The 22,231-nt window shown below is 40.3% G+C and overlaps 1 protein-coding gene across 1 annotated transcript; it reads left to right on the top strand.

Annotated features, from left to right (window-relative positions):
- Window positions 1-4,167: 4,167 nt before the first annotated feature.
- On the top strand, window positions 4,168-22,082 carry TNFRSF8 (TNF receptor superfamily member 8; the record flags this gene model as incomplete). Its single annotated transcript, XM_084220130.1, has 11 exons — window positions 4,168-4,285; window positions 10,104-10,194; window positions 11,606-11,731; window positions 12,932-13,087; window positions 13,184-13,277; window positions 15,668-15,939; window positions 16,170-16,280; window positions 16,768-16,815; window positions 18,770-18,795; window positions 20,537-20,744; window positions 21,838-22,082. The coding sequence occupies exons 1-11, from the start codon at window positions 4,214-4,216 to the stop codon at window positions 22,080-22,082; spliced, it is 1,449 nt and encodes a 482-aa protein (XP_084076256.1). The 5' UTR covers window positions 4,168-4,213.
- Between the last annotated feature and the right edge of the window lie 149 nt (window positions 22,083-22,231).

Below are 22,231 nucleotides of genomic sequence, written 5' to 3' on the forward strand. Positions count from 1 at the left end.
ATTTATGGATATTTATAGATTTTTATATACATATAAATATAAAAATATATATGATACATTTTTATATATTTATATTTTATATTTTATATATTATGCAGAGATTATATATATTTCAGTATATATTATATTATTTAATATATTTTTATATATATTTACTGAGTTCACCATATATATAAAATATATATACAAAATAAACATATAATATATAAATTATATAATATATAGCATTTATTTATATATTTAAATATATTTTTCTATTATAGATATTCTATTATTTTATAGATATTTATTTATTTTATATATATATTTACTGAGAAGTTCAGTATCCATAAAATCATTGAGATCCTGTGTGTTGTTACCACAGTGTCACTATCCAGGCACAGATCTCTCTGATGGCTAAAATGCCTAAATAGATCAAGAACGACAGCAAGAAAGTAATTCTTGGCTTTTTCCTTTCTTCATTTCTTGCTTTCATTCTTTTAAACATAAGGTTCTCTGCACTTCTCATTGCAGGAAATGCTTTCAATTCTCTTCTCTTTTTTCATTTGTGCTCCAAGGTGTGCAGTGTGTATCTCAACCAACCCTGCCTTTAGCACTCCTGGGGCTCCTCATGAAGTTTCAAGCTCTGGAACTGTTTCATCTGGTGATGGGCAAGAATTTGATGATTTTTTTTTTTGGTCAACACACTGCTGAAAAAATGCTCTTGATGCTCCTTCAGTGCTCCTAAAAGTACAAGAGAGACAGAGATAGGGGTTCCCTATAAGGGATTCTTTATATTCTCCTTTATAAGGTTATCCTTATAGATAGAATAGATAGATAGATCCTTATAGATAGATAGATATATCCTTACAAATAAAGATTATCCTGTATAAGGATCCTTACAGCACACAAAACACTCCATGGAAAGTGTCAAAGATGCAAATGTAACATAAAGCAGATACAATTTTTATTTGTTTAGCAAATCATCATACTTGACAAGAATCCCCAGTTAGAGGCATGGGTGATGAAGTAACTCCTCCCTGCTTCTACCCTTTTCTGAAACCCTCCACCCTCTTAGACAGGAGCTAAATTTTCTTTATGAAAATGTGTCTCAGAGAGCCAAACCTTGGATCCCCAGGGCTTGGAGCCCCTAGGGAATTTATTTTGTATTTCTAAGAGAGTGGGTAAAATGCTAGCTTTGAATACAATAATTGGCTATAGAGCTACAAATATATATAGAGAGAATATAGAAAGGCAAAATTTGGCATCACTCTGAATAGCAACACTGACAGACCCTGAAATACAGATTTTAGACAAGGTATTTTGATATGTATCCTTTTAAATTTCATGGTCTCTTTTATCTGTCAGAAGTTTAGAGATGACACTTCTCTTGGTGGTTTCTTTCCCCTCTTATACAGCTAGATCTATATTAACTGAACATACATATTTAAAAGCAGATGAAACCATGGTTAAAGTACAACATGAGCTATTCCAAAATTAGGAAATGTCATGAGTACTTTTGCTTGAGCATGTGTGTAGCAGTGATCCTTCTGGAGTATTCCATTGCTGCTAGGCTCTCACTGTTAGAGCACTGAGAGCAGACATTGCTGAAGGGATGTTTTGGGCATGTGGAGACTTTCCCTTGTGGCATAGTTGGGAATTCTCTTGCTCCAGGTATCAAGTGGCATTTAAACAACCCCTGACTTACAGGGTTTTCTGAATTAAAATAGAAAATGCCAAGAAAGCTTGTCTGAGGGCATCACTACCTTCAACACCTGAGGCAAAAAATGATCCAGGTGTCAGACAGATATGTGTAATTAAATAAACATTATAAATAATAACAGCATGCTCACAGAGGCTTCCCCTTTTTTCCTGACAGACATTGTCCTATGGTGGAAGACCAGAGAATGAGGGGTTGGTTATTTGCTTCTATTTGTTCTGTGGGTTTTTTCATATTACAGAGGAGGTTATTTTCTAGGAAATGGAGCCACCATGTAGAGAGCAGCAGCGTGGGTTTGTTATAAAATGGAGGTGCTCCTTCCAGTTACTGATAGGGCTTCTTTTGGAAAGCCCCTTTTGTTGTATTTGAAATCAAAATACACCAAGTCTGAAAAAATGCATTCACTTGGATGCACACAGGCTGTGATGCTCCTGTGGAACAGCCTCTGCATCCTCCTTATTACACACTTGTAATAACACTTTGTCATGCAACAGCTTTTCTGAAAAGCCTGCAGCAACAATAAGCACTTTTCACTTCCTATCCATTTAAATATTTAGCTCAGTCAAGAAAGAACTGAATCATTAAGAAGTTCAAGGAAGAATGGCAGTGGGAAGTCCAGTTTCACTTTGGATGTGTAAGTGGAGTTTTTCTTCTCAGGAGCACCTGGAGCCTTTCTCTCAGTGAGTGCCACGGGTCACTTGTCCCTTTATCCAAGTCATCTTGTTCCAGGAACCTTTGTAAAACTTCATGGCATTGCCCTCTCAGACAAATTTGAATGAAGTTATGCAATGGGTTAAAAAGTTATTGATACCATTCATTAAAAAGGAATGAATAGACATAAATATAAAAAATGCTCGGTATGCTCGTTTCAGTTTTCCTGTGGAAAACAGGCCAGAAAATTCTCCCTGATGCCACTTCTGGGAAAGTCTTTTACACCCAGATTTTTGCAAAAAAAAAATTTTTGTAAAAAAATTATTCACATCAGTAATTGTTGGATCAGATACTTTGACTTCAGCAGTGTAAATTAAACCTTCCAGGCTCTCTGTGATGTTGGTGCCTGTCCTTTAGCTGGAAAAACTTGGATAGAGCCTGATAAGAGGGGAAAAAAACACAGAGAGGAGGGAAAAAATACAAATAGATCTCATCAATTGTCCTGACTATCATGTTATTTGAAACTGCATTAATAAATTGGGATAATTGCTTAATGGCATATTACTACAGAAGATGAAGGTGTGTTCAAGCCTGTTATTTAATTAGGAAAATCAAGAATGTAATAATTTGGAATTCTTAGTTGTCTCTAGAGCTCTAAGGGCTTTTGTAGCTAAGAGAGCTTAGAACCTGAGCAGTGCCCTGGCAGAGTGAGGAGATGCCTTGTGTGTCACACACAGCCTGGGCACTGTGCTGAAAACACCTGGGGTCTGGATGATGGAATTCTGGAGAAAGAAATGGAGGTATTTAAAATTGTTGCAGCTGTGAGTTGAAAATATTTCCACAAGGTCCCTGTGGAATGCTCAGCTTGGTGGTGATGGCAGTGAGGTGGCTGTGGATCTTTAGTAAAATAATAATTTATCTGACTCAGTATTTTTCTGGTTTCTTTTGGTGTTGTTGATAAGGGTGTAAAGCAAAGAAAAAACCCAGAGGTGTGAGAATTCAAATTGTCATTATTTTCCTGCGTACCTCAGAGGGTTTTCAAGGCACTTTGCCTTTTTGAAGTGGCTAACCTTCACTTTTGACTACTTCTAGGGCAGATAAGGAGGCTTCATGACATCTTCAACCAACAGAAACATTTCCAGGCATCAGAACAAAAACCATCCAGAGTAACAAATGAAAGTGAGTGAAATGATGACTACAGCCTTGTTTGTCATCAACAGGAATTATTAGTTTCTCCTGGGATTGGAGGAGAGGGAAGCTTTCTCAAGGGGAAGGTCTGTAGTGTGTTGATATTTGAAGTGGCTCCTAAATCTTAGAGGAGTCACCATGGTCGATTGTGGCTCCTCACCCACTCACCCAAGCAGGAGTAGAATGACTGTACTGCAAGAATTAGAGTTTCTGACTGGGAACTTCCTTGAGGCTCGCTTGCAACTCTTGAAAAAGTGACTGCTGGATGGGGCAGGGCTTGGACTTGTGCCTGGCCAAGTGCTCTCAGAGGGCAGCCCAGATGACTCAGGAGCCTGTGCACAACCAGCCCTGTGCCTTGGGTGACAACCTTGACTCTCACACCCGACTGGCAGAAACTCACAGCACCAGCACTAGGCATTGAGGCAGTTTTGTTTTGTTCTATTTTTACTTTTCTCTTTTGGGGCAGCCCCCCTCCCCCTTCCCTCTAAATTGTTTCCTCAACTCAACTGAGTCTCAAAGCCTGCCTGTCCTGAGCAGCTGGAATGTCTCTGGGCTGCAGGAACGGGCGAGGAGCATGACTTGGTGGGACTGTGCAAGGGTCTCAGCCTCCAGAAGGGACAACCCATCAGTGTCACCTGCAGTGCTGGCAGCCAGGGACATTTAACACCTCCTCAGATGGCTGCCTGCAGCCTGCCTCTGCGACTGGGGCTCCTGCTGCTGCTCCAGGACGTCCAGACAAGCCCACAGGTAAGGCAGGGGAGCACCAGGGGCACCTGGGGCTGCAGAGACACCTGCCCTGCAGCTGGATGTTGGGGTGGGTGTGCACAGCAGCTGGGCTGGTGCAGCACTCTGGGTTCAAGGTGGTGAGCAGAGCTCTCAGGAGATAAAGGCAGAGAGCAGAGCAGCCAGGGGAATTTGCCCTCTCTGGGATTTTTACAGGCAGGAGTGAGGGATATGAGCTAGGATCTGCACCTTGTTGGTGCTGCTGGAGCTGCTGCAGCCCCTGGCACAGCACAGCCTGGCTCTGAGGAAAGGTTTCATGGGGTGGGGGTTGATTTTTGCCTGTGTGCTCAGGGACAGGCACGTTCCCTGCAGAGCTGGGCTCAGAGGGCTGCTGCCCCCTCTGCTGAGGCGAGTCAGGAGAGGCAAATTGAAAGGTGTAGAGGCAAATTGAAAGGTGTAGAGGCTAAACAATAACACACCTTTTCCTTTCCACCCCCCCACCCTACTGACACTGACTTCCTCTATTGAATCCACTCTTATTTCTGAATCAAAAATCACTTCAAATAGACACAACCCACCAGCTGCACTCAGCTGATGCTGTAGATGCACACCAGCTCCCTGCTCTGATCATATCAGCTCCTGTGGGTTTGCTTCCACCCACACACTGCCAGCAATCCCCTCCTCCCCTGGATCACATGGCAAGGAGCCCTCAGCACCTGGCAGAAATCCAGGTGATTTCCCTGAGTGACACTGAAAAATTCACATTTAAAAAGCAGAAAGGTCAGGCACAGAGAGGCTGCCCAGGTGAAGTCGAGTAGGTGAGTGCTGGATCAGAAATGAGCTATCTTCCCTTACAGTGGAAATGCCAGCATGTATTAGCCTAAAACACCTGTCAGCACAGTAAATAAAAAATCCAGCACATCACCTGGGCTGCCAGATTTTTTAACAAGACACTGACTCCAGTGAAATCTTTGAAAATAACCAAGTTCTGTACCCTCTTCATAGACATTTGAAAAAGATCCCCCTGGTTCTTTTGGTAGCAGTGGGAGTTTGCTCTTGTGTCTTCAGTTGTAATTTCCCCTCCCACATTGCAAGTTTGGTTTACTTTCCCCATGTTGTCTGTCCTGCCACTGTCTCCTTCCTGAAGTACAGAGGGAGAAATGTTCTGGGGGGTTGGAGTCTGCAGTCCCTGCTCACCAGAGGAATGCTTGGGAAGGCATCCAGCCCAGCTTGTCCAGTGTGCTGCATGCAGACTGCTTCAGGAGGAAAGATAAAGATGATACTTTTTCTATTTGACATCACTTTTTGTGGTTTGTTCACAAAATGAATGAGGCAGGGAGAAAATTTGGTTTTCTGACAGTCATTGTCAATACTCAGACTCACTGTAAAATTATCCCAGAGGTTGCTGGGATGAGGAATTGGCTTTGCACTGTCCTGCTCTGCCTCTCTTGCTGCAATATCTGCTCTTACTGCTGATGGAGCACAAGTGATACTTTCTAATGTGAGCAAGTCACTCTTTAGTGGTCATATTTTTAAACCATGTTCCATCTTACCTCAGTCCACACTTTGGGTTTTGTTTCTTTTTATATTCAGAGAACTCTCACTTGTTGATAATGTCTTTACTATCAAGCAAGTGAAGCTTGACTACTTGAAGCTGGAGATTATCAGCTTTTTCTGTGCTGTCAGAATTTGGATAGAAGCTTGACAGGCAGTTAACTGTTTTGCTGCAGTATTAGTCAGTTCTAGAATAGCCACTGCTGGTAGATTTTTTTTCTTTTTGACGGTAATTTGCTTTCTTCCTGACTTACAGCTCATTTGTAGCAAGCCCGATTTCTTACTCTGCCTCACAGTCACTTTTTCTCTATGAGTTCAAAAAGCCATAAATAAATGAGTCAAACCTTGTCCTGACTGAATTGCAGAGTAGCCACTGAATTCAGCACCACCTTTACAACTCCATTATTTAAATTGCAATAGCAAACATTTTTGTAGAAATAAGGAAAGTCAGAAGAGCTATAAAAAGCTAAAACAAATCCTCTCAAGCAAGTGCTGAAAAACCCAGATACTTTTGATCTATATGTTTGCTTTATTTAATTGGTCCTTGATCTGCAATGCATTCAGAAAAGGAAAAATAAAAGGTGACTTGCTGAGTGAGTGAAAGCTCTAAAGCAGGGCAGGCTGTCCCAGAGCAGCCCAAGCAGGACAGGAATTATCATCTTCCCTTTCACAAGGTGTGTTCCAGCTCCTGCTAAATCCAAAGCCTTTATTTGAGGAGAAACTCAGAGAAGGATAAATACCTACTGTCCACCACAGCCAGGGGCCTGACTCCAGTACTGTGGGATCTTGGAGTGTTAAAGGGATTTTTAAAATACACATTTACACCCAGAAATCTGAGTTCTAATGACAATAGCAGATATTATTGCAATAAAACTGGTACTCCTTCACTGACCCCTTAGAGGAGGGGGGTGCTGGGATTCATGTTAAAGGGTTTTTTTATAATACACATTTCCAAACAGAAGTTCTAATGACAATTGCAGATGTTATTGCAATAAAACTGGAGCTTCTTCATTAGGGAGAGCTGGGCACCAACCTCCCTGCTGAGTTAAGAGCAGAACTTTGCATCATTGTGTTGCTGCTACAGGTCACACCAGGAGTCAAACATCTTTAGAATTTGGAGGGAAAAAGATGACAAGGATGGGGCCATGGTGACTGATGCTGAGCATTGACATGAATGTTATTTATCACTGAAAGGATCTATACTAATTTTTATACTCATGAAACACCTCTACTGAACAGAAGTTGACTTACAGGCATTTTGGTTATGGATTAGATGTGATGGGGCCTTCAGAAGGTGATTTCCAGTCACAGGCATCCTGTGTTAAAATCAATTTCTGTTGGATTAAGTTGGGGTTTTTTTATTATTTAGGGGTGGGGTAATTGTGAAAAATGCCAATCACTTGTTTTTAGAACTTTAAAAGTTTAATAGTAATAAAATGGTTATAAAAATAGAAATGTAATTAGGGTAATAATAATTTGGACAATTAGTATTGGACAATACAAGACAATAAAAACAAAGAGTTAGGGACAGTCCAGGTGCCTCTTTCTGGGCAAAATGAGCCCCAAAAAGGCCCCACATTAACAGAGGATTAACCCTTAAAACAACAGCCTGTTGCATATTCATACACCTCATCCATGATGCATCAATTCCATTCACACACAGGATTCTGTCTGGGCAGTGTCAGCTTCTTCCTCTGAATCCTGACGGCGTCTGCAGGGCTGAGTGAGGCAGGAAGAAGTTCATTTCTCCTGATAATGGGGCAATAAATTCTCTTTCTCTGAAAGATTTTGGTGTCCTGTGGCTGCTGTCTCGGTGGGAGTACCTCATTCCTCTCTTTTAAAAAACTATCTCACATAGCATATTTTATATTTTAACATTTTGTTATAACCTAAACTATATTTAACACTCTGCTTAAGAGAATTAACACAGCATAACTTTCTAACATAACACATAAAACATTCATTTTAATATTTGCAAAAAGCCAATCATAAAATACCCATTTTTCACAGTAATTGAGAGGTGTTCTTTCACAGCAGAGCCCCTTGTGCTTGGCTCAGTTGCAGTCCAGGTGGCTGCAGAGCTGTGCTGGAGCTGACAGCTGGAGCAGCGTTTGTGGAGGAGCCAGGGATGAGCAGAGTGCTGGGGGTGGCTGTGGTGCAGAGCTGCCCTCCCGTGGAAAAGGGGAAAATCAACTTGGGTGCCTTTTCATATGTACACCTGCACAATCTGTTTAGTGTGTATGCCTGGTCTGTGATTTATCACTGCACTACCCCCAGGGCAAAGCCATAATCACAATGTGCACTGTTAAACCAGGAGCAGAATCTGATACTGAACTCCTGATTTTCATATTCTTTCATTCTTCTTTTTTTAAAAAAAGCTCTCACACATTTAAAAAGTTCTCTCACATTTTTACACAAACACTTTCTTTTATTTAAACCCAAACCAGGCAATTAAATATGCTGTAAGCTTATGTGCTGCATTAGTAATTCAATAATTCAAGGGTTTGTACTCTTGTTTAAAATTCAGCTTCATTTGCAGCCAGAGTTGGTTGCCCAGGAGAACCAGGAAGAAAAAATTAGGAATTTGTGGTGACTTCCCACAGCTCTAGCAGAGAAACTAATGCAGGCTGACTTAGCCACAGCCAGGATAGTATTGTATCTTGAATTTCCTTTCTAGAAACAGTTAATTCACTAAGCAGCTCAGGACTGACTGGTCATTTCTGGGTGTCTCTGTGTGGCCAGGGCACCCCTCCACACTGAGGTGAGTGTTGTATTTATTTGTGGGGAAGGATGAACCTGACTCCATGTTCTCAGGAGGCTGATTTATTACTTTATGATGCTATATTATATTAAAGAATACTATACAATATTAAAGAGTACAGAAAGGATACTTACAGGAGGCTAAAAAGATAATAATGAAAACTCCTGACTCTCTCCAGAGCCCTGACACAACAATATTGGTTATGTAGTGATGAAATATGTGAAATTGGCCAGAGAGTGAAAACAACTCACAGCAGAATGCAATGAAACAATCTCCACACACATTCCACATGAGCACAACACAGGAGAAGCAAATGAGAGAAGAATTGTTTTCCTTTTCTCTGAGGTTTCTCAGCTTCCCAGGAGAAAAACCCTGGGGGAAGGGATTTTCCAGAAATTTCCTCCTTGCCTGAAAGCTCCTGTTTTCTGACAGAAGTTACATAATTTTTATATTTTGTGTGTATTAAATATGAGAACGGGCTGTGAAATGAGTCAGGCAGTGAGATTCTGCACAGTGCACAAAGGTGACAGCAAGTATTATTATTTCCAAGGCCAGTGGGAAATTCACTGGCAGAAAGTGAGATGTGGAGTTTCTGAAATATTTAACTGCTCTACCAGTATCGAGTGGGAAAATCTCCAGGGGATTTATCAATTCTTAACAAAAAACCCCCAAACCCCCCCCACAAAAAAAAATCACTATTCATGCCTTCTACTAAGTACTGAAAATGAATTTCAGATAACAACATTTTTAGGGGATTCTTAAGGGAGATGCCAAGTTCAAAAATCAGATTTTTTCATCAGAACACTTGTAGCACTGTAATTTCCCAGAGCATGTAGTGGCCCAGCCATACAAAAACTAAATCTTATTATGTGCTTCTTGTTACAAGTTGTAACTCATTTTGTAAGCTAATATCAAAACTATTTAATGGGTTTTTTTTTTAAGAACTAAATAAATATTGGTTATGTGGGGATGAAAGGTTATTTCTGAAAACCTTCACCCACAACAGAAGTGAGATTATTTATTTGAATAAGGGCTTCATCATGGGAGTATTTGCAGCATTTTCAAGGCAAAATCTTCTTGCAGGATTTATCCCTAAATGATAAGTAAAATGATGTATCGGTTTATAATACACACTTAGGTTGTTAAATTGAAACAGTGTGACTGCATAAGTAACAGAAAACTTGGATCAAAAAGACCTCTGTGGATTACACCAAATCCTTAGCTCCAATTAGCATGAAATAGTTTTAGGGCAGTAATTTTTTAAAAATATTTTTTAATTTTATGACAGTATTTGTTTAAATATTTTTTGATTTTAGGATAGTAATTTTTTTTTTTTTTGCTAGCTGCTGCAATGTTTCTAAAGAAAATGCAGACAATAATTTAGTTGCTTTGGGAATACTGGAATTTTCAAAAAACTGCTTTTCCTTACCATGTGCAACCACCACTGCTTGAGACAGGCATTGGGATCTGCTCTGGTACAGAATTAATTGTTTTCTTATTGTGTCTTTTGTCTCTTTCAATTTCTAGACATCATTAACCCCACCTCATTCCTGTGATACACTCGAGAATTGGTTCTATGATGAAACTTCACAAAACTGCTGTTACCAGTGTCCCTCAGGTATGTTTATAATTCAGTTTATAATCATATAATTTATAAGGAGACAGTAGGAACCCTGTGTATCTGCAGAGTTGTATTTTGTCCCTGAAGAAAGGGGCAATTCCATGAATCACTCTCTGATGTGGCTCCAGATGTGAATCTCTTCTGCACTGTCCTGCTCCTCTGCAGTCTGCATGCAAACCAGACAAAGTGACAGAATTTTTATGGGATTTTATCACTTCACCAGACATTGATGTAGCCAGGTCCAATAATTCATTTCAAACTTGCCCCTGGGTGTGAATCAGCACAGTGAAATTAGGCTAAACGAGCTTCTTCTCAGAGATAAAAAAAATATAAAATAGAAGGAATGGAAAAATCTGACATTATTCTCACAGTCACAACAGTTTGGGAAGTGTCTGACAGGAGGGAGGAAGCAGGGGACACATTCTGCTGTGCTGTGACTCAGGCACGTAAGGTCAGCCACAGGAAACAGCCTGGTGAGACAAGAGCTCTGGAAATGTCTGAGACTGCCCCACTGGCCACAACCCCCTCATGGGTGGGTATTTTATTCTCCATCTTCCTGCAGAAGGCTTTTTCTTTCGTTTTTCTGGAAGGAGATTTCTGACCTGCATTTGTGTTCTGATGAGCCAGAGGGCTTTAGTGTTTGATTGCATCCAGGATTTGGATCTGCATCCATCAGGATTCCCACTGGGGCATCCTGTGCTGCTGGAGTCCTTCAGAAGTTGGATGTGTAAATCAGAGCCAGGGATGGAGAAAATGGGTGATAGAATAATAGAAATAATAGGGAAAAAATGGGTGGGGATGTGACTTTGACCATCCCAAGAAAAGCTCTTTTCTTCTTCAATCCAAAGCTCCTGTCATGAGGGGTGTCACAGCAAGGTTGAGATCTGATTTACCCCAGGCTGAAATGAGTTCACCTTTGCTGATTCTTTATTGCTACATCCCCATGTCAGTCCTGGACTCCTCCACAACAAAAGTTATGAGAATCCTTTTCCACCTTAACCCTCCCCTCCTCCTTCCAGCAATAACCTGTTCATGTCTGCAGCTCCCTGCAGAGAAAGAGGAGCTTTTCCAAAAGTGCTTTTAATCAAGAAAATAAGGAAACATGCAGCCCAGTTCCCTGGGGGCCTGGTAGAGGCAGGGCATTGTCCCTCCTGGAGCCTTGGCTTTTCTGTCAGCAGATTTCTTCTTGTCACCTGCCCATTCCAGCTGGGATCATGGCCTGGCCTTTCCTTAACACTTAAATGGGAAAGGCAAAAATGTCCCAGAGAATCCAAATAACTAAGAGAAGACTGTGGTAATGTGCCTAACAGGTAAACAAGCAGACAAGAACATTTCAGGATGGTTTTCTGCCCATTTTGGATAGGTATCTTATATATTTTTATATATTTTGCTTTTTTTTTCCCTCCAGGCTATGTTAAAAAGAAAGCATGTCCTCAAGACCCAGCTGCAGACTGCATGACATGTGGACCTGATCAGTATTTGAGCAATAAATCCAAAAAGCCACAATGTGATGCCTGTGTGTCATGCTCTAAAGGTTTGCTTTTCTCCACACATACCTCACAGTTACATTCTCTCTCTGTATATTTTATTTACACTTAATTTGTTTGAATTTCCACAGCAAAATTATCCATCCTTGGTTACTGAGTTAGACAGCAGAATGTTGCCTTGTACATAATCCACATTTCTGCCTGTGTCACCTGGGAATACCTAAAAATTCTCCCATCCAGAGCTATCCCAGCCTGGTTTCTGCTTTCTGTCTTATGTTAGAAGCTATTATCTACAGGCTTCTCTAATTATTCATTGTGGTCTTTGGGAGGTTTCTAGGACAAGGGAAGAGATGAATCTGGCTCCATGTTCTCAGAAGGCTGATGAATAATATAATATGGTATAATATAATATAATATAATATGGTATAATATAATATAATATAATATAATATAATATAATATAATATAATATAATATAATATAATATAATATAATATAATATAATATAATATAATATAATATAATATAATATAATATAATATAATATAATATAATATAATATAATATAATATAATATAATATAATATAATATAATATAATATAATATAATATAATATAATATAATATAATATAATATAATATAATATAATATGGTATAATATAATATAATATAATATAATATCATTGTATTATACTATATTTATTACATTATGTTATATATCTATCATATCTATTATGGCTATCATATATATCTATATCTATTAAATCTATCATATATTATATCTATCATATCTATCATATCATGCTATACTAAAACTATACTAAAGAAATACTAAAGAAATAGAGAATATTCTGTAAGGATTCTTACAGAAGGCTTAACAAGAATGAATAATAAGAACTTGTGACTGCTCAGAGCCTCACACAGCTGGCAGGTTATTGGTTATCAAGTTAAAGCAATTTACGTGAAACCAATCAAACATTCACCTGTTGGTAAACAACCTCCAGACCACATTCCAAAGCAACAAAACAAGGAGAAGCAAGCAGATAATTGTTGTTTTCATTCTTCTCTGAAGCCTCTCAGCTTCCCAGGAGAAAATCCTGCTGGAGGGGTTTTTCAGAAAATGTGACAGTGACAAGAGAAGCCCCTTTGGTGCCTCCTGAGCCTCAGAGCTGGTGCTGCTCAGCTCTGGCCCGGCTGACATTCCCTGCCAGGTGCTGTTTGTCCCTGAGGTGTTTCTTGTCCCCAGAGCTGGACCTGGTGGAGAAGCAGCCGTGCTCCTTCCGCTCCAGCCGCGTCTGCGAGTGCCGGCCCGGCCTCTTCTGCCAGCTGCCCGTGGTGCACAGCTGCTCCCGCTGCCAGCGGCACTCTGCCTGCCAGCCCGGCTTCGGGGTCAAAACCAGGGGTAGGAGTCCCACCTGTGCACTCTGCCTCTCCTGTCCTGCCCATGGGCCTGGACATGATGCCTTTTATTTGGGCCTCAGTCGTGGTTTTTATTCAGGCACCGCAACGAGTGATGTGACTTGTGAGGAGTGCCCTCCTGGAACCTTCTCTGACCACAGCTCCAGCACAGACACCTGCAAACCCCACACCGAGTAAGGCTGGGCTGCTTTCATGGCACTGGCTAAGGGAGGGAAATTCATGAATGGTGAAATAGGGTAGGGCACTGCTGGGGCAATGCACACAAACTCATCTCAGGAGGAAGGGAATCACTATGGGCTCGAGGAAGGAAAGGAAAGGAAATTTCAAGGAAAGGAAAGGAAATTTCAAGGAAAGGAAAGGAAATTTCAAGGAAAGGAAATTTCAAGGAAAGGAAAGGAAATTTCAAGGAAAGGAAAGGAAATTTCAAGGAAAGGAAATTTCAAGGAAAGGAAATTTCAAGGAAAGGAAAGGAAAGGAAATTTCAAGGAAAGGAAAGGAAAGGAAATTTCAAGGAAAGGAAATTTCAAGGAAAGGAAAGGAAATTTCAAGGAAAGGAAATTTCAAGGAAAGGAAAGGAAATTTCAAGGAAAGGAAATTTCAAGGAAAGGAAATTTCAAGGAAAGGAAAGGAAAGGAAATTTCAAGGAAAGGAAAGGAAAGGAAATTTCAAGGAAAGGAAATTTCAAGGAAAGGAAATTTCAAGGAAAGGAAATTTCAAGGAAATTTCAAGGAAAGGAAATTTCAAGGAAAGGAAATTTCAAGGAAAGGAAATTTCAAGGAAAGGAAATTTCAAGGAAATTTCAAGGAAATTTCAAGGAAATTTCAAGGAAATTTCAAGGAAATTTCAAGGAAATTTCAAGGAAAGGAAAGGGAAGGAAAGGAAAGGGAAGGAAAGGAAAGGAAAGGAAAGGAAAGGAAAGGAAAGGAAAGGAAAGGAAAGGAAAGGAAAGGAAAGGAAAGGAAAGGAAAGGAAAGGAAAGGAAAGGAAAGGAAAGGAAAGGAAAGGAAAGGAAAGGAAAGGAAAGGAAAGGAAAGGAAAGGAAAGGAAAAAGGAAAGGAAAAAGGAAAGGAAAGGAAAAAGGAAAGGAAAAAGGAAAGGAAAAAGGAAAGGAAAGGAAAAAGGAAAGGAAAAAGGAAAGGAAAGGAAAAAGGAAAGGAAAGGAAAGGAAAGGAAAGGAAAGGAAAGGAAAGGAAAGGAAAGGAAAGGAAAGGAAAGGAAAGGAAAGGAAAGGAAAGGAAAGGAAAGGAAAGGAAAGGAAAGGAAAGGAAAGGAAAGGAAAGGAAAGGAAAGGAAAGGAAAGGAAAGGAAAGGAAAGGAAAGGAAAGGAAAGGAAAGGAAAGGAAAGGAAAGGAAAGGAAAAAGGAAATTTCAAGGAAAGGAAATTTCAAGGAAAGGAAATTTCAAGGAAAGGAAAGGAAATTTCAAGGAAAGGAAATTTCAAGGAAAGGAAAGGAAATTTCAAGGAAAGGAAATTTCAAGGACAGGAAAGGAAATTTCAAGGAAAGGAAAGGAAATTTCAAGGAAAGGAAAGGAAATTTCAAGGAAAGGAAAGGAAAGGAAAGGAAAGGAAATTTCAAGGAAAGGAAAGGAAATTTCAAGGAAAGGAAAGGAAATTTCAAGGAAAGGAAAGGAAATTTCAAGGAAAGGAAATTTCAAGGAAAGGAAATTTCAAGGAAAGGAAATTTCAAGGAAAGGAAAGGAAATTTCAAGGAAAGGAAAGGAAATTTCAAGGAAAGGAAATTTCAAGGAAAGGAAATTTCAAGGAAAGGAAATTTCAAGGAAAGGAAAGGAAATTTCAAGGAAATTTCAAGGAAATTTCAAGGAAATTTCAAGGAAATTTCAAGGAAATTTCAAGGAAATTTCAAGGAAAGGAAAGGAAAGGAAAGGAAAGGAAAGGAAAGGAAAGGAAAGGAAAGGAAAGGAAAGGAAAGGAAAGGAAAGGAAAGGAAAGGAAAGGAAAGGAAAGGAAAGGAAAAGGAAAAAAGGAAGGAAAAAGGAAAGGGAAAGGGAAAGGAAAAAAGGAAAGGAAAGGAAAAAGGAAAGGAAAGGAAAAAGGAAAGGAAAAAAGGAAGGAAAAAGGAAAGGAAAAAAGGAAGGAAAAAGGAAAGGAAAGGAAAAAGGAAAGGAAAAAAGGAAGGAAAAAGGAAAGGAAAGGAAAAAAGGAAGGAAAAAGGAAAGGAAAGGAAAAAAGGAAGGAAAAAGGAAAGAAAAAAAGGAAGAAAGGAAAGGGAAAAGGGAAAGGAAACAGAAAAAGGAAAGGAAAGGGGAAAGGAAAGGGAAAAGGAAAGGAAAGGGGAAAGGAAAAAGGAAAGGAGAAAGGGGAAAGGAAAAAGAAAAGGAAAAGAAAGACTCCTGCTTGCCTTTAGTTTACCAAGTACAGTGGAATTGCACACCTGTGTGAGTAGCAGCTTTGCATCCAGGCCAAGAATTAACGCCACAGGGATGAGAAGAATAATGAATTTTACACAGAGAGCAATAATTGTGGTTGGCACAAAAATGACGGAGGGGATGTTTGTCACATGGAACACACGTGTGCCCTGTCCCTGTTCTTTTTCACCCCCAGCTGTGCCAAGTTGAACAAAGTAACGCTGAGGAAAGGAAATGCTACACACGATCAGCTCTGCCTGGAGCAGCTGCCCACTCACCTCACCCCGAGCACTTTGTCCATGAGGTTCAGCAATGAAACAAATAACTTCGACCTGAGGATGCTGAAGGAGAACCTGGTGACCTCTGCTAGCGGTGACCTAAGTGTCCCAACAGCTGAAAACCCCGGTTCAACTCCTGGGGAGAAAGCTCAGGCTCCCACCTCGGCCAAGGGGGAGATGACGGCAGGAGGTAACACAGACACAGCCTTTACTCTCTCCAGCACTTTTTATTTGGAAATATCTTTGGTAAACACAATTTTTATGCGGGAACTTCCTGCAAATCCCCTCTGGCTCGTGAAATGGTGTCTGTGGTGCTGTGTTCAAACACGTGGATCTGCTCAGGGTGGATCTGCTCAGGGTGGATCTGCTCAGGGTTTTGCCTGTTCTCAGCCCATCCTGTGCTCCCTCTCTGTGCTGCAGGTGTGGTGCTTTGGGCAGTGGTTCTCTCCCTGGCAGCGCTCCTCGGGGCCACGCTGCTCTTTTGGAAATGGAAGGTTTGCAAGAAGAGGATCCTCGTCCTCAGGAGAAAGCGTGAGTTCTTCAAGCTGTAACGCTGGGTCTGCCAAACAGCAGATGGGAAACTCAAATATGGGGATGTTTGTGGAGGTCACTGGGGAAGAGAATGTTCTCTTCAAGGGTTTAAGGCAAGCTGCTCATGCAGGATGTTGGAGAGCATGAGAGATGGAAGCAGTTGTGAATTTATGAAGGGAAGCAGGTGGGTGACCTACAAGAGAGGAAAAGGCAGCTAGCTGTTTCTTCTCTCAGCACAGACATTAGTATTAAATGATACCTCAAGTGTTGTGTGAGTAGTTGTTGGTTCTGGGAACAGAACTGGGCTTGGAGCATGAGGTGATTTTTTACTGATGCTGACTCCCCACAGCTTTGCCTGCAGTTACATGTGGGGTGTGTCTGCAGAGCCACATTCCCTCCTTTACAGAGAGCAGGGTGTGCACCTTGTAGGTCGGTTGTAGATCTGTGGGTGTGGTGAGCTGCACTAAATGAAAGTTTCTTTTATCAGCACACCTGCACTCGGTCATCGCACACAAATACGTGCTCAAGCCTCCAGGTGAGTGACTGAGGGGCCAGAGAGAAAAGCACAATCTCCTTTCTTCACAGAGAAAAGCAAGGCACAATTCTTCCCTAGAATATTTCTGGGATTCCCATTCTCTGAACCTCAGAGAAAGGAAAAACAATTCTTGTCTCATTTGCTGCGCCTGTGTTTGTTCACGAGTGGAATGTGTTGGGGAAGGGAATTGTTTGCCTGAAGGGAATTGATCAGTTACCTGAAGGGAATTGGGGATTGGGCTCTGTGTGAGTGTTTTGATTCACTGACCAGTTAAACCCAGGTGTGTGTGTGTGAGGACTGTCACTGACAGTCACGAGATGCTGTGCAGAGTTGAGTGCTTGGCAGATTCAGTTTAGATGTAATGTAACATAGTGTAATATAATACAGAATAATAGAATAAAGGAATTAATTAGCCTTCTGATAAGATGTAGTCCTCCTCATCATTCCTCTCCTTTATTGGGGGTAAAACTATCTACTATAGATAGCTTAAAGTGGGATTTGATTTTATAGAATTTTATAAAGAGTGGAAGCTTCTCGTGTCACATGGATGTCCCTGCTGAGCAGGAGGGACACGCTGGGTGCCAGCAGGTGCCAGCAGATGGCACCTGGTTCCCACTGCTGCTGAGGGCTGGGTGATGTGTCAGCGCTGGAAAACACCAGATTGATTCCAGTCAGTCAAATATGGGAGATGGTGTTCAGAAAAAAACCTGCCCAGGTCCCATAAAACGCAAACATTTTACCCATTTATCTGATCCCCTCTCAGCAATTCCACTGCCAGAGCCATTCTCTGTTGTGTCAGATTCTAATCACCACACAGCAGAGCTTTCTACAGTCACTCATTCAGGAATACAATTTAAAAACTCTGGGGTGCAGCTTCATTTTCTCAAAATGGAATTTTTTCTCCCTCACATGCCTTGCACAATAGAATCTGTTCCTGTGCAGCATTACAGAGGTGATGCTCTGAAAATAAAGGTGATTGCACATCAGGGTGTAATCAGACAGTGAGGCTGAGCCCATCGACCTTCATGGTGCTGCAAGTTTTGTACACTCCCTCCTTCTCTCCTCTCTTCTTTGCCCTGTGCTCCCTGTCAATGGAACTGTGCATAAAATCCCACCCCTTTAATAATCCTCTGACAATATGATGAACTGACCTAACTTGTTAATCCACTAGAAAGTTATTAATTTTTTTTTCTTTTTAATAAGCTTGTATTGTTCTTATCTAGACAGTTTCATCAGTTCATTGTTTCCTAAGGTGGGTACCAGTTGTGGTGTGGGGACAGCAATGGAAAAGGGTTTGGGGACATCAGGATATCACAGTCTTGGCAGGAACCTCTTGCTGGTTCACCTCAGGAGTGTGAGGTGAAGCTGAGTTTTCATTTCAGTGTGCCCTGAACTTTAAGAAAACCATCATGCTAATGGGGTGGGCAGTGGAGTGGTTCAGGAAGTGCAAATAATAATAATAATAATAATAATAATAATAATAATAATAATAATAATAATAATAATAATAATAATAATAATAATAATAATAATAATAATAATAATAACAATAACAATAACAATAACAATAACAATAATAATAATTAAAAATATTATTATATATTATTTTATATTCTATTATATTATTATATCATATTATTATATTATATTATTATATTATTATATATTATATATTATATATTATATATAATATATTATATATATTATACATGTTATATATATTATATAATTATAATTATTATATTGTTATATTTATTATTTATATTATAATATATTATATATTATAATTATTATATTATGTATTATATATTATATAATAATAATTATAATGGTAATGATAATAATGATGATGATGATGATGATGATGATGATGATTATTATTATTATTATTATTATTATCCTCCTAAAATATTTATGAGGTTTCTTCTGATAATGTTTTTGCTTTCCATTGCAGGTTCGGATCTTGTGAACAAATGTGCAGTAAGTGTGATCAATATTCCAAACCAGATCATTTTCCATGCTAAGTAAATAATGTTTTTTTTTCAAATGTCCTGTCTAAAAAGTGCCAGCCTTTTAGTTTGGACTTCCCTCTGCAATATGTAATAATTTAGGTGGGATGAGATGCATTAGGACTCGATACTTTCATGTCTTGAGCTGAGGTTAATGTGGTGTTAAATAATGTGATGCTGCCTGTTGGAGTTGAGACAGTCACAACACAAAGTAACTCTCCATTTGCAGAAGGCTTCAACCTGTTTTTATTCTAGCATGCATGGTTTCCATACATTCTTACAAAACTCCTAAGTTTACTCATAGGTCAGGAAAGACAAACAAAGTGCTCATTGGAACAGCAGTTGCACTTTTTCTTATTTCTCCTTCTTTCTTTCTGGAACCTAGAATAGACAGTTGCAGGTTTCTCTTATTTCTCCTTCATTTTTTCTTGGTTTCTGTGTCAACAACCTTGGTAGAAAATTCTTTCAGGGGTGAACATGGATCCTCTTATCAACCTTCTCTCTGGCTGACAGAAGTTGCTGTCAAACCTCTTCCACAGCTGCCAGCCTTGCCTGGTTTGGTTTGCTGTTAAGCCATTTGTGGTGCCTTCCATGGGCCAAGATCTGAAATCACAGCATGAGTGTGTCTTTTCTTCCTTCTGGGAGAACTTTGTGTGTCAGTCCCATTTTATCTTGCTGCTGCAGTCACACAGATGGGTTTGTGCTTTTCTTCTCTCTCCCTCCACGTCCCCTTCCCTCTGCATGGCTGTGGGGTGGGGACACAGTGGCTTTGCTTTGTCATTCCCTCAGGACAAAGGTGTTACAGAACAGTTTGCAGATGAGCAGGACAAAGCTGCTGAAACCATCCCTGCTTGGTTTGATTTCCCCTCTGTCAGTGAAACTCCAGCCACTTTCATTCTCTGAGTCTTCTCAGTTTATTAGGCTTTTTATCTTTCAATGTCCATATCTGCTAAATCACTCTTTACACTCTTAATTTTTTTTGTTTGTTTTTAAATGAGCTTGCTTCTAAATGTTGTGTGTCTGCACACACACAGAAGATACTGCTTTTCCCAGTCACTCTGGTTGCAATCAGCTGTCATAATGTCAATGTGTAATTGTTAATTCCTGAACTGTGAGGAGCTTCAATTCTTGCCCCTATAGAGAGTCAGACATGAGCAAGGCTTATCAAGTGCACATTTCAAAACCTTTTTTTCCTTTCTCAACCTTGTGGAAACAGAAGAAGATCAGAACCACCAGAAAATAGTGATGCAAGACCTTTACCCTCTCTCAGATTTTGGTTCCTCTTTTAAAGAACTGTTGCAATTAATTCTTCATGTGTTAGGTAGTCTGAGCTTGTTTCTTCTATCTGACATTACATTTTGAAGTTAAATCAATTTGGCCTCTGGCTTGTTCTGTTCTTCCATAGGAACATGATAGGCCTTTGCAAAGTCCAAGAGGTAGCTAAAACATATTTTCTTCAGTGGAAATGAGGTCCACTCCTGAAAATGTCATCAGAAATCTGTGAATTCAGCTTAGAAACACTATTTTGAAATATGCTTTTGAGTGGTGCAGGAGCCTAGTTGGAAGTTCCCACACCTGTTGGGTGCTTTGGAACAGAGCTGGGAAGGACATTCTGTTATCCTGACTGCCACAGGAGGATTCTGTGCACCTGCTGCAATGCCCAAGGTGTTTTTGCACTCACCCCACTTCTGCTCTCCTGTTTATATTGGCAGAAGATCATACTGACCACTGAGAGTGGGCTGGAAGAGGAGGAGTTCATTGACAGGACCCTTCCTTTGGAAACCAACAATAATTTGGTGTCCAGCACAGAGAAAGCCCAGAGTGCTCACTGGAGTGTGGCTGATGTGGCACCAAGCAGTGGCAGTGCCCCAGACTGCCCTGTGGATCCTCGAGTCAGAGACCACACAAATAACAGAATTGGTGAGTCTTGCCTTTTTTTTCCTTCCTCTTGTCATCTTCTTTTTTCCAATTTTCAAACATGGCACATACTGTCATTCCAAGATTGCTAATAAACTTCAGTGTCCAAATCTCCTAACAAAGATTGTGCTGAATCTCCAGATCTTTGACACAAAATTCCCTTCTTCCTCCTTTTCATTCTGGAATATGTAGATTTTACAGAAGAAATTGGAATATGTCAGCTGGAAGATGATGCTGTCATACTGAATGAGAACTGTACTTAGCTATAATTTTCTTCTCTGGTTTCATAATAATGGCTTGAAATGCATCTCCCACGTGTTCCCATAAAGTCTTTGACCATGGCACAGGGTGGGAGATAAATTCAAGGGAGGAGCTCATTCACAGGGGGTGAATTCTTACCTGAGACACCATCTGCATGAGACATTCTGGCAGTGCTTCCAAACCCAGTTCTGAGGTTATTTTTCATATTACAAAAACTGACCTTTCCTTACTAAACACCCTTCCTGTTTTTACTGTGAGTGATGGATTGAGATGTATGTGGTGATTTGATTTACCAAATATCCAAATATCTGCAGGCAATTATCTGCCAGTGTCTGATGTGCAGCACCCTTCTGAATTCAGTGCAGTGCTGCAAGCCACTGAAAAGGCCTTTTTGTCCTCCCTGTGAAGGAGTACAACAACAAGCTGGACCCAAGAGTCAGAAAATTTTGTAGTTTATTCTCAGTTTATTCTCAGAAAGAAACTAATTTCTTTGCAGGTCCTAAGAACCCAGAACTTCTGTACAGTGCTGATCTTTGCCCAGAGGTTTCTTTTACATGGTGCTGTTTCTTGAAACAGCAGGAGCACAAACCTGGGATTCTTTAGATCCCACTTAGTTGCTTCTTCTGACAGATTCTTGTGAATATCTTCTGCCTTTTCCTCTTTGTCTTTCTTGTGTAGCTCCACCTCTAGCTCAGTGGTGTAATCCCAATGGAAGCACAATCTACTTAATCTGAAATGTCCAGAGTGCTAATAAAAATGCTGCATGGAAAAACAGCCACCTCTGGGGCAGCAGGGACTGCTCACCATGCTCAGCACTAATTTTTTCCTTCCTCAGAAAAACTCTACATCATGAAGGCCGACACTGTTATCGTGGGCTCTGTTTCAGAAGTGCCCAGTGGCAAGAACTGTGCTGTCAAAGGATGTGAAAGTTACCTCGATGCCCAGGAAAGCACAGAAGAGGAGCTGGAAATGCACTACCCAGAGCAGGAAACAGAGTCTTTTCCAGGGAATGATGTAATGGTGCCTGTGGAAGAGGAGGGGAAGGAATTTCACCACCCTACCACTGCCACTGAGAAGTGACAGCGCACAGAGAGGGTGTGGGAAGACACAGAATCATCCAGTGTGACACTAAGGCTGAATTTACCACAAGGGAGTAAACACACTGTGCCTTGGATTATTGGGAAACTCCTGGAAAACCCTGAAACACATTCAACCAAGGAGAGTTAGAA

This window comes from Fringilla coelebs (assembly GCF_963513975.1).
Source record: "Fringilla coelebs genome assembly, chromosome: 22".
Lineage (NCBI taxonomy): Eukaryota > Metazoa > Chordata > Aves > Passeriformes > Fringillidae > Fringilla > Fringilla coelebs.